Below are 14,991 nucleotides of genomic sequence, written 5' to 3'. Positions count from 1 at the left end.
AGTGAAAGGACTTTTCAATATGAAGGAACAGTTTTGAAGTAGACTAGTAGACCAGAGGAAGTCATTCTCCTGGTCCCAGTGCTTTTGGTAAAACAGACCCTTTCACAAGAGACTGCTGTTGAATCAACCAAGACTGGATTGTTTCACCAGGAGAAGGTAGTCCTTCTCGTGGTGCATTTGTCAAGAAGAACCTGGAACATTTAATGATTTAGTTCTTAGTGGCAGTGATGGAGTAGGTGGCTTGGACATAGTTTTTGACAGACATTCTGACGAGCACCTAATTATTTTCTGTTGAGGCGGGGACAACCCCTCTAGAGATAGGGAAAGACAGGTTTACTTTCCTTGAGTTATTAATACAATTCTATAGCCAAAATGAGTACACCTTGTCAGCCTCCTTACTCCATCAGGCCACACCCTTAAACAATTGCTCACTATATACTATCCGACAAAACACTTGGTGTAACTGTTTTGTCTGTCTGTATTAGAGACCAGTCTGTTTTCCCATTTCTAACATAACCGCAGCTGGCAAGGGACCGGTGGCTCCACTTGGTTATACTGCACCAGCACGGCATATGAGTAGATGCCAGATGTTATTTATTGCATGCTTAGTTGCAGACCTTGCATCAATACCCATCCACTGTGGTGCTCCCTGGCCCACACACCCATTCTGGATTGCCCAATCACAAGACTAAACTGCAAGTGGGAGCTCCTCGGGATGCAGTCTGTAGTACTAGTAGAAATTTGAGGAATGGAGCGATGCCTCTGTTTGGAAGCCCCGGCAGTGTGGCCTGCCACCACATTTTCCTGCCAGGCAAAAGCAAGAGTTTGGCAGACGCACGCTCCCAGCATCGTGCTTCTCCTGTAAATAGAAATTAGCTTTTTTACTTTACAAAATGAGTAACCTATTGAGTTAATTGTGGCGAGGAAAAAGGAGATTCATGCCCACACCGGGGCTATCAAGACTGTGATCTGTGGAGGAAACGAAAAGGGGGTAGAGGAGGGAAAATCCAGAAAAGGTAAAAACGATCAGATGTTATGGAGAAATGCTAAGTGTTGCAGGGGGATATGGGTTGTTTGACCTAAAAAACTTGACCTACTGCTCATTTGACCTAATATGTTTGACCTACTGCAGAGAGAGAACCCCACATCCCCCAATGCAGGGGGAGAGCCCCCGCACCCACCCCCCCGACTTCCTCCCACCTCTACCTATTCCCTTAACCCAACCCACAACTATTTTTTTATTAAAGTGTACTATTTTACCTACCTAATTAGGTCAAAAAGATGCGGTCAAATGGGAGTAGGTCAAATTGGACAATGCCGTTTAATGGTATTCACTATAGAGTGTAATTGGCTTTCTGACTTTGAGAACATTCAGACATGTAATTGCTCATTTTACTGTCGCCAGGTTGGGTGATATGGTATGTATGTAGATTTGTTTTATATAAAGCGCTTAAGCGTTAGTGCTATATAATAACACATCATTATTATTTGGCCTTTGATGGTTGCTTGCATTCATAGTAATTTGGTAATATGGGCTTATAAACACTGATATTAACGATACATATAGGGATCCATTCTGGTATGAAATGTATATCACATTACACTGATATCGTAATCATATTTTTCGTAGTGTACTTAGGAACAATGCTATGTGATGCCACTTCTGTTTTGTAAAGGGGTGAAAGGTTGTGTTCCATCGCTTCCCGTGATGTCACTTCAGGTGGGGTCAAATAACATCACTTCCTGTGATGTCATTAGAGGTCAAGGGTTGGTGATGTCACTTCCGCTAGCCTTGCCATTTTGGTGGAATGGCATCCCTGTCTGCATGGCCATTTACGCATTAATTTTGCAGTGACATTTTGGATGCATTAAAGCCCGTATGATAAATGAATGACAGAGTTCCTCTGATGCAATCTGTTAATAACGGTTACTTGGAAGTTGAAAGAAAGCAGATTGTGTGATCTTACTTATGTGTGGTATCTTGTTCAGATCTTTTGTCCAGATGGATTCCAAGATTTTGAAACACTGGTAAAGGGGGAGGAGAGTCAAGTTCTACCAGCCATAGGTTTGTGATCTAGTGTGGTCCACACTGTAGGATCTCGATCTTGGTTGCATTACATATCAGACGGTTGTAATTCCTCCATCCTTGGACTTCTGTCATGCAGGTGATGAAGTTCTTTTTAGTACTGTCACATCAGAGCTTAACAGGATTTGATTGTCGTCAGTATACATGAAGAATGTCATGTCGGGTGCGGTGGTGCGCGCCTGGGATCCCAGCTCTAGGTGGGAGGCTGAGGCTGTTTTTGAGTGTTTGCAGCGGCTGTGCGCTGTCCACCCGGTGATCTGCCATACCTCTCAACCTTACTCGCACCCCTCGTTTTTTACAGTTCAGAAAGGAGCTCAGGACCCTCCTCTTCAAGGAACGGCTCCTCTGTAACACCTCGGTTCACACACCCTCAACTCCCCACCCGGTCAGTGATCTGCTCCCCACTCTTCCCTACCCTCATTGCTTGTAGATCCCTTGCTGCCAAATTGCCCACCTTCCACCTCCCCTGTCGTTGGCTTCCTGCCTCCTGTTTCTGTGCTTCCTTGGCCGTGTTCTTCCCCCTATGAATATAAAGCGCACTGTCCACCCCCCCTCCCCGAAGCTAGGTCTGCACAGAACAAATACTCAAATAATAATAATAAAATCTGCAAGGGAGTCTCACAAAAGGCTAAAGATATAAGTTAAACAGGAGACAGGGCAGAGCCCTCTGGAACTCCATGGGCCTCATTACACGGAAGGCGGTGAGCCATGGCGCTATTAGCGCCATGGCTCATGCCGGTAAAATACCGGCACCGCCTTGGCGGAAAGGGGATTTACCGCCCCATTCCAAGGTTGGTGGGGCGGTAAATCCCCCTTCCGCCATTGCCCTTCCCCATTCCCATTTCTGCCCCATAGGGCTCTATGGGAATGGGGAAGGTGCTAATTACGGCACCGCAATTTTGCGGTGCCGTAATTAGCTCCGAGGTCCCTTAGCGGGTTGGTTTTTAACGCCTGCAAAAAGCAGGCGTTAAAGCACCAACCCGCTAAGGGACCTCGTAGTAAGGCGGTAATGGTTAACGGTCACTGTTACCATTAACGGTGGCCGTTAACCATTACCGCCTTCTGTGTAATGAGGCCCACATGTTGGTTTAGATTCAAAGCCTACCAATTCCACTTTGAAGAACAGAAAACCCTTACATTTTTACATTACGTTATATTGTCTTACTCATTCACTTCAAATACAATGAATGGGTAAGCTGAACTATGCTGCAATGCTTTGAAATGCCACATTGCTATGCTGGTATTACATAATGTATAGACTTGGTTGGCACAGAAAATGGTTGGCACCGAAACTGGTGCAGCTGTGGAACAAACAGTCCTTTGCTGTACCCCTGCTATAGTTAAGGGCAGTTAGTTCCAAATGTGTTACATAAAGGTACTAACAGACAATTAGGCAATCATTTGCGGAAGCGTTTACATAGCATGCCTTAGTTTTCAAGCCACTGTTTATATGAAAACAAGCAAGAAAAACAGTGACGTATTTTGTCAAGTTGTAGTTTTAAAAATGTGCAGGGAGCGTGAATATTTCGAGCACAGAGTGTTTGAGAAGGATTGACTATTTTACCAGACTTTGTTCTTTCATCATTCATTTCTCACATTTTCTTTCAGATAACAGCACAAGAACTGTCAGACAACAGAGTAATAACCCTCAGTATGGCAGGACGAAAACTTGACAAAAAGGTTGGTTCATTATGTGTGCACAACTGTTTGAATTGTGTGGTTTTCCTACGTTAAAACAAATAGCAAAACACAAGAGGTGATGTGTGGAACATTTAGAATTAATCTTAACATCTGGCCTTGCTCTAAGTAGCCCTCAAGAACATCGTTCTTTGCCTGCCAAGCCATTACAAAATGGGAAAGACCATATGCAAATCAGGCCTGGTCCTGGAGGAGTGCAGCCCAAATTGCGTGGTCACATCCCTTCTGCACAAGACCACAAGCATCCCCAGAATAGTTTCAACCTTGTTGGGCATCATCAGTGAGGAGTAGCTTGGGTCTGTAGGACCAGCAGGCACGGCCCATGTTTGGGCATACCCGTCCCACTCAGGCTGACTATAGCAAAACAAAAGAGGTGCTGATGGCTGAAAAGTTTGGAATGTATCCCAACATCTGGGCACTCATCTGGGCAAACCTCTAGACCATCGTTCTGCACCTGCCAAGCCAGTACAAACATCTGCAGGGTTGCTCAGAACAATACAACACAGACACTAGCGCCAACTAGGAAGAGACTGAAATGAGGGATAGTTAGACTTTCTAACGGAGAGATTTAGCGAGGTATGGGCCATGAAAGGTGTAGAAGTGAAGAATAGAATCTTAGAAAACGCCTGTCCATGTTGTATTACAAAATTGTGAGCCTCAGGTGAAAGTTGCTGCTCTTTAGCCCTTGTCTTAGACAGTGTTTGGTTACCCGGACCAATGCCAGAGGTTAGGATCAATTCCGAATCTTCCAGCCATCACCTCTTTTGTTTTGCTAGGTTAAAAAAAATAGGCAGAGGTTACTGCTCCTGGGATATTAATAATGTGCTTATAACCATGAGGCCTGACAATGCAATGATGAAATCTTGATTATTGTGAGCCATAACATTTGCTATGTTCAAGCATAGCAACATCCTTGCAACATATTGATCTACTTACCTCAACTTTTGCCACTGTTTCTGACAGCTTGGAACCACTTGCATGCTGTAAGCTGAGGTCTTGCCCTTCCGAACCATGATTTACTGAGGACTTGATGCGTTTTTGTTTAAAACATGGCCAAGCCGAAAAGGCACCAGCTCTAAACCATCCGAAAGAGATTTTTAACCTTGTCCGCTTTCTTTGATCTGCGTCTTCCTCAAAAGTCATCACTCGCTCCATCCCAAGCCCAAAATCAGTGGCATATGTGAAAAAATCATATTCTCTGGTCTACAAACTGGTAGATTTACTTCAGATACTACTTCAGTTGTGCAGTCATACTCGTGGTCTTGTTTCCCCCAGTTCTCTGTGGAGACTATTATACAAGCCAGCAACAGAATGAAATCAGTCTCAACACTCGATTCCATTCCTCTGAGTATCATTAAAGATATCATCTTGAACATAGCTCCTACTGTAAGTCAGGCAATTAACCACTCATGTTCATCACGTTTTATTCCTAGTGAACTTAAACATGCTTTAGTGGTTCCTATTCTTAAAAAGCCACATTTGGATGCTGATGTCCCTGCTAATTACCATCCTATATCTCTGCTTTCCTATTTCATGAAAGTATTGGGCACACTTATTTCACCTTTGACCTCTGATTTTCTTGAAACGTCTGATTTCTTTGATCCTTTCCAATCTGTTTTTCTGCCAGGTCAGGGCACTGAGAGTTTTCTGGTTTCAGTGAGGGATGATCTGGCTCAGCTTGTTAAATGGGGTGAAGTAGGTTCCCTGATATTGCTCGACCTGTCGGTGGCATTTGATACTGTCGACTACACCATCTTGGTTGATTGTGGTTTTGGTCTGGTTTGAATCATTCTTGGCACAATCACTCTTGCTCTCACCAGTAAGTTTCCTACCGGTTTCCCTTTCTTGTGGGTTCCCACAGTGCTCCGCCTTGTCTCCCATTCCTTTTAATAACTACATTCAACCCTTGATCAGGCTCATCCACTCTCACAGACTCTAATGCTACTCATATGCTGATTATATGCAAATCAGTGTGCGGCTTGATCTTGTTCAGCCAGATACTGCAAATCAGTTTAGGGGTTGCTTGGAAGACATGGGGTGTTGGATTAGTGATAACTGGCTCAAGTTGAATGGGACAAGACAAGGTACCTGTGGTTGCCCCCCTTCTGCTTCATCCCTGTGGCAGTCTGCTTTCTGGCCTTCAGCCCTTGGTCCTCTTCCCTCTCCAGTCACTGCTGTGCGGGATCTTGGAGTTAAGGTTACTGCCTCACTTTCTAATGACGCTCAGGTGGCTGCAGTCTGTCAGGCTGGCTACTATAAACTTAAAATGCTATGTACAATTATCTTCTTTCTTCCTCCACAGGTTCATGCCTCTGTGGTGACCTCATTGGTGATGAGCACAGTTGATTATTGGAACTCACTCTATCTTGTTCTACCTCATAGTTTGTAGATGTTGCAGAACTCTGCCACCAAAGTCGCCACTCATACCCCTGTTAGAGCCCACATTTCTCCGGTTCTCTCTAAACTTCATTGGCTTCCCATCTCTAAACATATCCAGTTAGTCTTTATGTTTGATTCAACAGGCTTTTTATGAGTGTGGGGAGGGATACCTGCAATGGAAGTTTCGCCCGTATGTTCTGGGTCGCAGTCTCCGTTCTCTGCAGTCTATTTGTATCCAAGTTCACCGGTTTAGACGATCCCGCATGAGGGGTTGAGCCTTTTCTGTAGCTCCGGCTAAGCTATGGAAGGCCCTTCCCTACTCACTACGTGCTTCTGTTTACCATCTTTCTTTCCGTAAACAGTTCAAATCTCATCTTTTCTGAACACATTTTTAAATATTAAAGTTCATCTCTGTTCTGTTGGGTTTTTTGCGCCCAGAGGATCATTGGGTGGATGCTCTGCACTTTATGAATGTTTAACATAATATAACACATAAGACTGACAAATGGTAAAATTCACACAACATTCTACAGCAATCTGGTATTTATTTTCCCTCTTCACCCAACAGAGTGCATGGTGTCGTCAAGAGTGATGGCATTCAGTGGTGTATGGGATGGCGTTCTTTTCTTAAATTGTGACTGTGAACATGAAAACGAGGTACCACTTTGGTTTCTTCCATTCTCTTGATTTCCTTTGTGCTCTTTGTGTTCCCACGCCTGTGGCCTGACATCCAATAGAGGGGTTCTCTGGGTCCTATATTGATTTCCATGAATAATTCACTGGAAGATAAAATGCATGATGCTGAGACAGTTTATGCTTGCAGAGGCATGACAGAGAGATTTTTGTTGCAGACTCTTTTTATCTGCACCAGCCTGTGCAGCAGGTGACACTAACTCCATAGTGTCAGGAGGAGACAGTGGTTCTGGGTGGCAACAGGGAACAGTGTTTGGGATAGGTGCTGGATGTTAGCCCTCAGAGCGCAGAAGACATCTGCACAGTAGGAAACCCCTTGGGCTTGAGTCAGCAGTCTACTTCTGCCCTCTCTGACACAGAAGCTTTGTCCTCAAGCTAAGCATGGCAGAACTTCCACCTGGCAACTCGTGAATCAAACGGAAAACGCTAGCAGGGATTCAGCTGACTCACAAAATGTAGCAGTATATGCCGACAGGCTAAAATGGCACTCAAAATCCTGTGTGAATTTGACTCTATTCGTAGGCCCCAATCTCTAGCATAGTGATTAGAGCCTACGAATAGAACTATTCTAGAAAATCTGGTTCGAAGGGATTGGGTCCTCCGACGTATTCCATATCTATGACAGTAATGTCCACAGCTGTGCTGCTTCGGAAAATCTTTCGGCGTCTACGTCGATGACGTCGATACGCCGTCCTCGAGGACCTCCTCCAACGGCCGACGGCACCAGATGTTAAAAGTAGGATGCACAACGCCCGTAGCCTCAGTTCCATTTTTTCCACGAACGTGTATGCTTCGGAGATCTCAGCACACCTCGATTCCTGTTCTTCGGTTCTTCGAACCTGTTTCTTTGTGAAGTATGTTGTCTTCAGCTTCTTCCACCCCGCGGTCCGGGTTTAAAAAGTGTCGGGAGTGCGGGTCTGAGATGTCCCTGACGGATCCGCACGACGCTTGCCTCTGGTGCCTCGGTGAGGACCATGATACGGACGACTGTGTCGACTGCCAATCGCTCACTCCGAAGGCCTTGCGGGAACGTAAGAAGAAGCTGTCGGTTGGTAAGGTGGCCAAGCCCCGGAAGTCGCGTTCCACTGGTCTTTCGACGGACGATTCGAGGGGTGACTCTCCGCATCGTCGTCATGAGTCCGGGGGTTCTCGGTCTGGGAGTCGGTCCCGCCATTCCTCTGCCTCGTCGAGGTACTCCAGGAAGCGCCGTCATAGGTCGCCTTCCCTGTCCTCTTCTGAGGGCTCCGCCTGTTGGCAGGTTGCTTGTCCGGCAAGCATTCCACTCCCGAGGAATAGGATTCCTTCCGAAGGGAGATGATTTTTCAATCGCAGGGCTCTGGTCCGGCCGCGCCATCTGTGGACGCCGGTCGTGTCCGCTCTAGAGACACCGCTCACCGGCCTTCGGGCTCGGGCAGTCGTCGCGACCACCGGGCGCCTTCGAGGTCCCGGTCAGACAAGGATGGTTGCTCTAGGCATGCCCGTTCCAGGTCCCAGTCCTCGACGCCATCGAGACCGCAAGACTCTGTTAAGTCTTCGAGGGAGACATCGACTCCGGCGGCTCCGAGGTCGTCGACGGACTCTCTCGAGGCCCCACCTCCGAGAAAGTCGTCAACACTGTCGGCGCCCAGGTTGTCGAGAGACACGCTCGGGGCTCCACCATCGACGCCCTCGACGCCTTTCGAGGCAGCTTTGTCGGGGATTCCCCGTGGCACGGTGGATCCACCCAGAAAGGCTCTGGCTAAGGCAAAAAATGTCTTTGTCCCTTTTTCTGTTCCTTCTTTCCAACCTTTGGAATACATTTCTGAGGTGGAGGAGGGTTCTGATGAAGGTGAGGTTCCTGCCTTGGTTCCGGATGACATTGTGTCTGGACACAGTCAACTTGAGGAACTGCGTCAGTCGCTGCACGATGCCAGTGGTCTCGACACCTCTCCAGAGGTGGAGTTTGGTAGGCCAGAGCCTGGCATGCATGCCAAATCTTCCTTTCGGCGCCTCATGCCGAGGGTCACCGAATACCTGGGTTGGGCTGCCCCTCCTGGAGATTTTCAGCAGGATGACCTGACTGATATCTTGGACCAAGGTCTGCTGACTGACCCGGTGCTGCCATTCCATATGGCCTTGCAGAGAAGGGTGGCTGCAGCTTGGACTTCGCCGGAGAGTCTCCCCGCTGTAAGTCCTTGCCGAAGAAATATCGTCCAGCAAGTGGCGACCCCTGCTACTTAAGTACGCACCCTACTCCGGAGAGTTTGGTGGTGCAGGCGGCTACGGCCCCTGCAAAACAGGCGTCGTACCCTACCATCCCTTCTGATAGGGATGACAAGCATTTTGACGGCTGGGCGAAGAAGGTGTTTTCTTCTGGGGGTATGGCGCTTCAGGATGCCAACTCCGTTTGTGCCTTGTCTTGTTTCACACACACTCTGCGGAACTGTATTTCCTTAGCGGATGATCGTATCCCCGAAGGGGAGGAATGGGATGGTTTCCTTGCTATTGTGCAGGATGGCAAGGACCCCATGTGTGAGGTAGTTCAGTAGGGTCTGGACAAGGTTGATTGCGTCAGCCGGTCCATGGCGGCGAGCACCGTGATACGCAGGTTTGCGTGGTTGCGGAAGTCGGGGTTTGCTCCTGATGTGCAGTCCCGGCTCCTCAACATGCCCTTTGATGGTGTGCATCTTTTTGGCAACAAGGCTGACGAGAGTCTTGAGAGGTTGCAGACCTCAAAAGCTGCAGCAAAGTCGTTAGGCGCTGCAGTCCACCAACCTCTGCCTTTTCGTCCTAGGGGACAGCAATGGAGGGGAGGTTCCTTTCGTTACTACTCATCCTTTAGTAGATCGAGAGGAGCTGCCAGTCAGAGGGGCAACCATAAGAGTGCCAGAGGTGGTAAACGGGGTACTCGAGGTGCCAAGGCCGCGCGAGAAGTTGCCTCTTTGCCCTCAGGCACTGCTGCAGCCGCTACAGCTCAGTCCTGAGGCCCATGCTTCGCCGTATGGGGGAAGGCTGGCGCAGCATCTTGTAGAATGGCGTGCCATTACTTCAGATGTGATGGTTCTGGAAATCCTAGCCCACGGCTACTGTCTTCCTCTCTGGCAGAGGGCTCACGACAATCCACCAGGGAACCTCTCTTTGAAGAGTCCGGATCCGTTCCTTGCGCAGGAAATACAAGCACTGTTGGAGAAAGGCGCCATAGAACTGGTGCCTGTAGCGGAGAGTAACAAGGGATGGTATTCCCCTTATATTTTTATTTCGAAGAAAGACGGGGGGATTGAGACCCATCATGGACTTGCGCGGTTTGAACAAACTCCTCAGGAAGGACAAGTTCAAGATGGTTACTCTTTCTCAAGTCCTCCAGGCCCTTCAACTTCAGGACTGGTTGGTGTCTCTAGACCTCAAGGACGCTTATTTTCGTGCTGATTCATCCCAAGCACAAGAATTACCTGAGGTTCACGGTTGGTGACTCGCACTTTCAGTTTCGGGTCCTGCCGTTCGGATTGGCCTCCGCCCCGAGGGTCTTCACCAAGCTCATGGTGGTGGTGGCAGCGTATCTCAGGAAAGGGGGATTCACGTCTACCCCTACCTGGATGATTGGTTGATCAGGGCGCTCTCTCCCGAGCAAGTCCTGGATCATCTGTCAGTCACCTGCCACTCCCTCCACAAGCTGGGCTTCTCCCTCAACTTAAAGAAGTCCCATTTGACACCAACTCAGAGGCTCCAGTACATCGGAGCAGTGCTCAACACGTCCCTGGGGCAGTGTTTTCCTCCCCAGGTGAGGGCTCATCACATTCAGCAGATGGTGCACAAGTTTCAGCTTGCCCAGAGTGTCCCAGCGTTAGAGTTCTTGAGATTGCTCATCCTCATGGCATCCTGCATTCTTCTGGTGCCAGAGGCCAGGTTGCGGATGAGATCTTTGCAATGGGCACTCAAGCTCCAGTGGTCTCAGTCCTCTGGCAGGATGTCGGACCCTGTTCAGGTGCCGTCCTCGGTCGCCCAGGAACTTCTGTGGTGGGTCATCGAAGACAATCTGATGAAGGGGGCTCCATTTTGGCTACCCTGGCTGGAGGTGATGCAGCTCTGGTTCTGGGCAATCCAGCAGGAAGTTTCAATCTCAGCAGTTCATCTGGCCAGAGACGAAAACGAGACGACAGACGCTCTGAGCAGGCAGAGCGCGATCTCTCACGAGTGGGAGTTGGCTCAGGAGATTCTCCTGGAGATCTTTTCCCTTTGGGGGAACCCCTCAAGTGGATCTCTTCGCCTCCAGTGTCAACCGGAAGTGCGAGAGGTTCTGCTCGCGGGAATTTCCTCCAAGAGGAGCCTTAGGAGATGCGTTTGTGGTGGAGTGGTCATTCCCACTGCTGTACGCGTTTCCTCCAGTCCCCGTCATCCCGCAAGTTCTGCGGAGGTTACGGAGGTTCGGTTCCTGGATGATCCTCATTGCTCCGGCTTGGTACCCGGACCTTCTCGACTTGTCCATCTGCCCTCCACGTCGTCTTCCCTACCGAGACGATCTGCTCTCACGGGAGGGGGGTCAGGTTCTCCATCCACAGGTCAGATCCCTCAACCTTCATGCTTGGTTTCTGAAAGGTTGAGGTATCAGGATTGGGACCTCCCTGAAGACGTGATGGAGGTGTTGCTCTCGGCCAGAAGGCCAGCAACAAAGTCCCTGTACCGTTGCCATTGGCGTAAGTTTTGAGACTGGTGCAGGGTTAAGAATGTGGAACCTTTTGCATGTGACATTCCCATGGTTCTGTCTTTTTTGCTTTCTTTAGCCCACAGGGGCTTGCAATTGGGTACCATTAAAGGTTACCTGGCGGCGCTGTCCATATTTAAGCGCTCGTCTGAGGAGTGTTCTTATTTTAAAATTCCTTTAATTTCTCAGTTTCTGAAAGGGCTTACTAATGTGTTCCCTCCGTCACCTTTCCTGGTGCCCGGTTGGGATTTGAACCTTGTTCTCAAGTTTCTGATGGGTGCTCCATTTGAGCCTTTGCATTCTTGCCCTTTGAGATTGTTCTTCCGGCATTTTATCCTCCTCCGCATCCTGGTAAGGACGAGGAGAGGCTCTATAGGTTAGATCCTAGGAGAGCTTTGAGTTTCTACATTTCTCGCATGTCCCGGGTCAGAGTGGACGATCAACTCTTTATTGGTTACGCTGGAAGGCGTTTGGGACAAGCTGTGACTTGACTAAGCAGACTTTGTCTAGATGGATTATCTTGGCAATTTCTGAATGTTACCGCCTTGCGGGTAAGGACCCTCCTGTTGGTTTACGGGCCCATTCGACTAGGGGTACGGCTGCCTCTACTGCCCTGCAGAGGGGTGTTCCTATTCATAACATCTGTGATGCAGCCACTTGGGCTTCGGTCCATACTTTTGTATGTCACTATTCCCTAGATTCTGTCCATAGGCAGGATCTGGCCTTTGGTAAGGCGGTCCTTTGCTCTGCAATTTGATTGGGCATTCTAAATTTGTATCTTCTAAATTCTTTTCCCACCTCCTTACGTTGGTACTACTTTGGGAGTCTGTCATAGTTATGGAATACGTCGGAAGACCCAATCCCTTCGAAGAACAAGTTACTCTCTTACCTGGTAACGTTCTTTCGATGGCATGGTCCGACAACGTATTCCATATCGCTCCCTCCCTGCCTTCCCCGCTACAGAATTTCGTATGCAATTGCAGCTTACGTTTCCGCAAGGCTTTCTGTGGTCATACTGGCAGTAGATTGGTGCCACACGTTCTGGGGGAAAAAACTACAACTGAGGCTACGGGCGTCGTGCGTCCTACTTGTAACATCTGGTGACGTCGGCCGTCGGAGGAGGTCCTCGAGGACGGCGTATCGACGTCATCGACGCAGGACGCAGATGCCGAAAGATTTTCCGAAGCAGCACAGCTGTGGACATTACTGTCATAGATATGGAATACGGCGTCGGACCATCCCATCGAAAGAACGTTACCATGTAAGAGAGTAACTTGTTCTTTTGGGTACAGCAGAGGGGAGAAAATGTTTATAGAGTTTCACAATACAAGGAACATAAAAACTAGTGGCAGGTGCACTGGTGAGCTACCATTAAAGATAGCCACTAAACATGGGAGCTTCGTTCACCACCACACAAATCTTTTAATTTCCTGCCATTTGACTTTGTACTGCTGGCCAATCTATGTGGCTGTCTTAGTTGTATAGCCTACTGATTATCATGGAGCAGGGTTGTTTTGCTTGATCACCTGATCTTTTTTTTTTTATTGCTGGTGTCTGTGGCCTGTTCCAGCTTAGCGTCATAGACACATAAACATTGCTGAGACAACACTCTGTCCTGCACCGTCAACTCTCTTTCCAGTTGGAGACCAATACACCAGCGTGTTTCGCTTCTGCTACCTGAATAACTGATTTTGGCCGAATGAGGACACATTTACACTAACTATACTTACACACAAAGTCAGTGTTCCGCTTTAAGCCTCTGCTACTTTACAGCAGTTAGTGGGGCATTCTTCCACTTGGCAAACCATTTAAAGACTGACGTCACATCAACACACGTTGGCACATATTTGAGGGAGTACTGTGTAGGGAAACTGCTTTCCAAATAAATAAGTGAATGTGGGCCAGTGAAAACATCCACCCATAGTGTTTACAACTCCTCTGCACTGCTATGCTCCTCTGAAGTGTGATCTTCCCAATGTGGGCTGAGAAACTCAATCCTAATGCCTTCAATGCTGGCTGATTCGGGAGCCTGACGCATCAGATTGCTTACTGTATAGGGATGTATCCTGTGGATGTGTCAGAGATTGGGGCCTTTTGTTGGGTGCACCTCATTTGCACCTATATGATGGACAAGGCAGGCGTACCTAAGAGCCTATATAAGTTGTATTATTTTACTAAAAAAGCGTGCACCATGTCTGGGGTAACCATGGGCGTAGAGGGACCCAGCATAATTAACTGCTAATTCCGGTGATCAATTGCAGCCATGATGCAGTAACTTCAACAACATAGATCGGAAACGCGACTCCTTGACCACAAAGGTTGATGCTTCCAACAACAAGGGTGAACAGCTCTGACATGAAGATGCAATCATTAGAGGCCGAGTTAGCTACCTTGCAATAGGGTCTGACTGCAGCCAGGTCTAAGAAGGATGACTTTGAAAACAAGTCTAGGTGCAAAAATATCAGCGTCCAAACCTATGCAAATGGACCCATTGGAGTCGTTACTGGAAAGAATACTACCTGTCTTTCTTGTAAACCTGTTTTTTCAAAACATTTTCAAATGAAAAGAGCACATTCCATCGCTAGGTCTGAGAACGGCACCCAGCTTTCCTACTTAGACCTATCATCACCTGTGTTCAATTAAAGGGCTAGAGAGCTCATTTTGGGGCAGTCTGAGATGTAGGTATATTACCAATCTTCCAAGCTCCGCGTCCTCCCCGATTAGTCTTCGAGGAGGTCTTTCAGCAATGTGCATAAGACTCTGCAGGAACTAAATGTTCAATATTATGTGTTTCCTTCTAAGCAAAAATCCTCTTCAATAACAGGGCGCATTTCTTCAGAACACCTGATGACGCAGTGCATTTCATCTCTACTGATATCAAAAAGGCTAACCCTCATTGTTGAGGGTGGTACCCCAGTTTTAGTCATAACATTGATGCCTAGAGAGATTGGCTGACTCGTGTGGATACTTGTGTTTTGAGTTCCCTAGTGTGGAGTTTACTCATTGCTTTGAACATATTCTGTAGCTTTTGGAAAATAATAAGACTATGCTTTTTGGTTGTGCTTATGGCGTTACTTATTCGGATAACATGATGGCAAACAGTCATATTCACTGGGTTAAGATGGCAGAAAGGTACTTTATACCAGTTTTCTACACATCCATTACTGCCATGTTTGTGTCTAGGGTGTATTTCAATCCTGGGCCACTTAGGATTGTCATTGTCAGTTGGGGATAAGCCAGTGTTGGAGGTGCAGGAGGAGGAGGGGGGAGGAGAGTTGGGTGTTGGAATCTGACTAGCATCACTATCATGTGGAAGGGGCTGGCAGTATTTTCCAGCTGGGTACTTAAGTATTCAGTATCTAGCCAATGAAGTCGAGCTACTTATTGCCTGTTGGACTGTATTTCTTGGAATGTCTGAGGATTGAATCATCCCATTAAAGTCAAATGATCTTAGCAT

The 14,991-nt window shown here is 47.7% G+C and overlaps 1 protein-coding gene across 5 annotated transcripts in view; it reads left to right on the top strand.

The window, feature by feature from the left end:
- The window catches only part of CPNE2 (copine 2), a 947,004-nt gene that overhangs the window by 679,165 nt on the left and 252,848 nt on the right, over positions 1 to 14,991 (top strand). For all 5 annotated transcript variants that reach the window (XM_069653470.1, XM_069653479.1, XM_069653462.1 and 2 more), the window contains one exon: positions 3,695 to 3,766. In XM_069653470.1, coding sequence (XP_069509571.1) covers positions 3,695 to 3,766 — 72 coding nt within the window. The remainder of the gene's footprint in view (positions 1 to 3,694; positions 3,767 to 14,991) is intronic.

This window comes from Ambystoma mexicanum, chromosome 1p (assembly GCF_040938575.1).
Source record: "Ambystoma mexicanum isolate Mex_15411 chromosome 1p, UKY_AmexF1_1, whole genome shotgun sequence".
NCBI classification, from domain to species: domain Eukaryota; kingdom Metazoa; phylum Chordata; class Amphibia; order Caudata; family Ambystomatidae; genus Ambystoma; species Ambystoma mexicanum.
The sequence above is the reverse complement of the archived record's forward strand: the minus strand, read 5'-3'. Positions and strand labels throughout refer to the sequence as shown.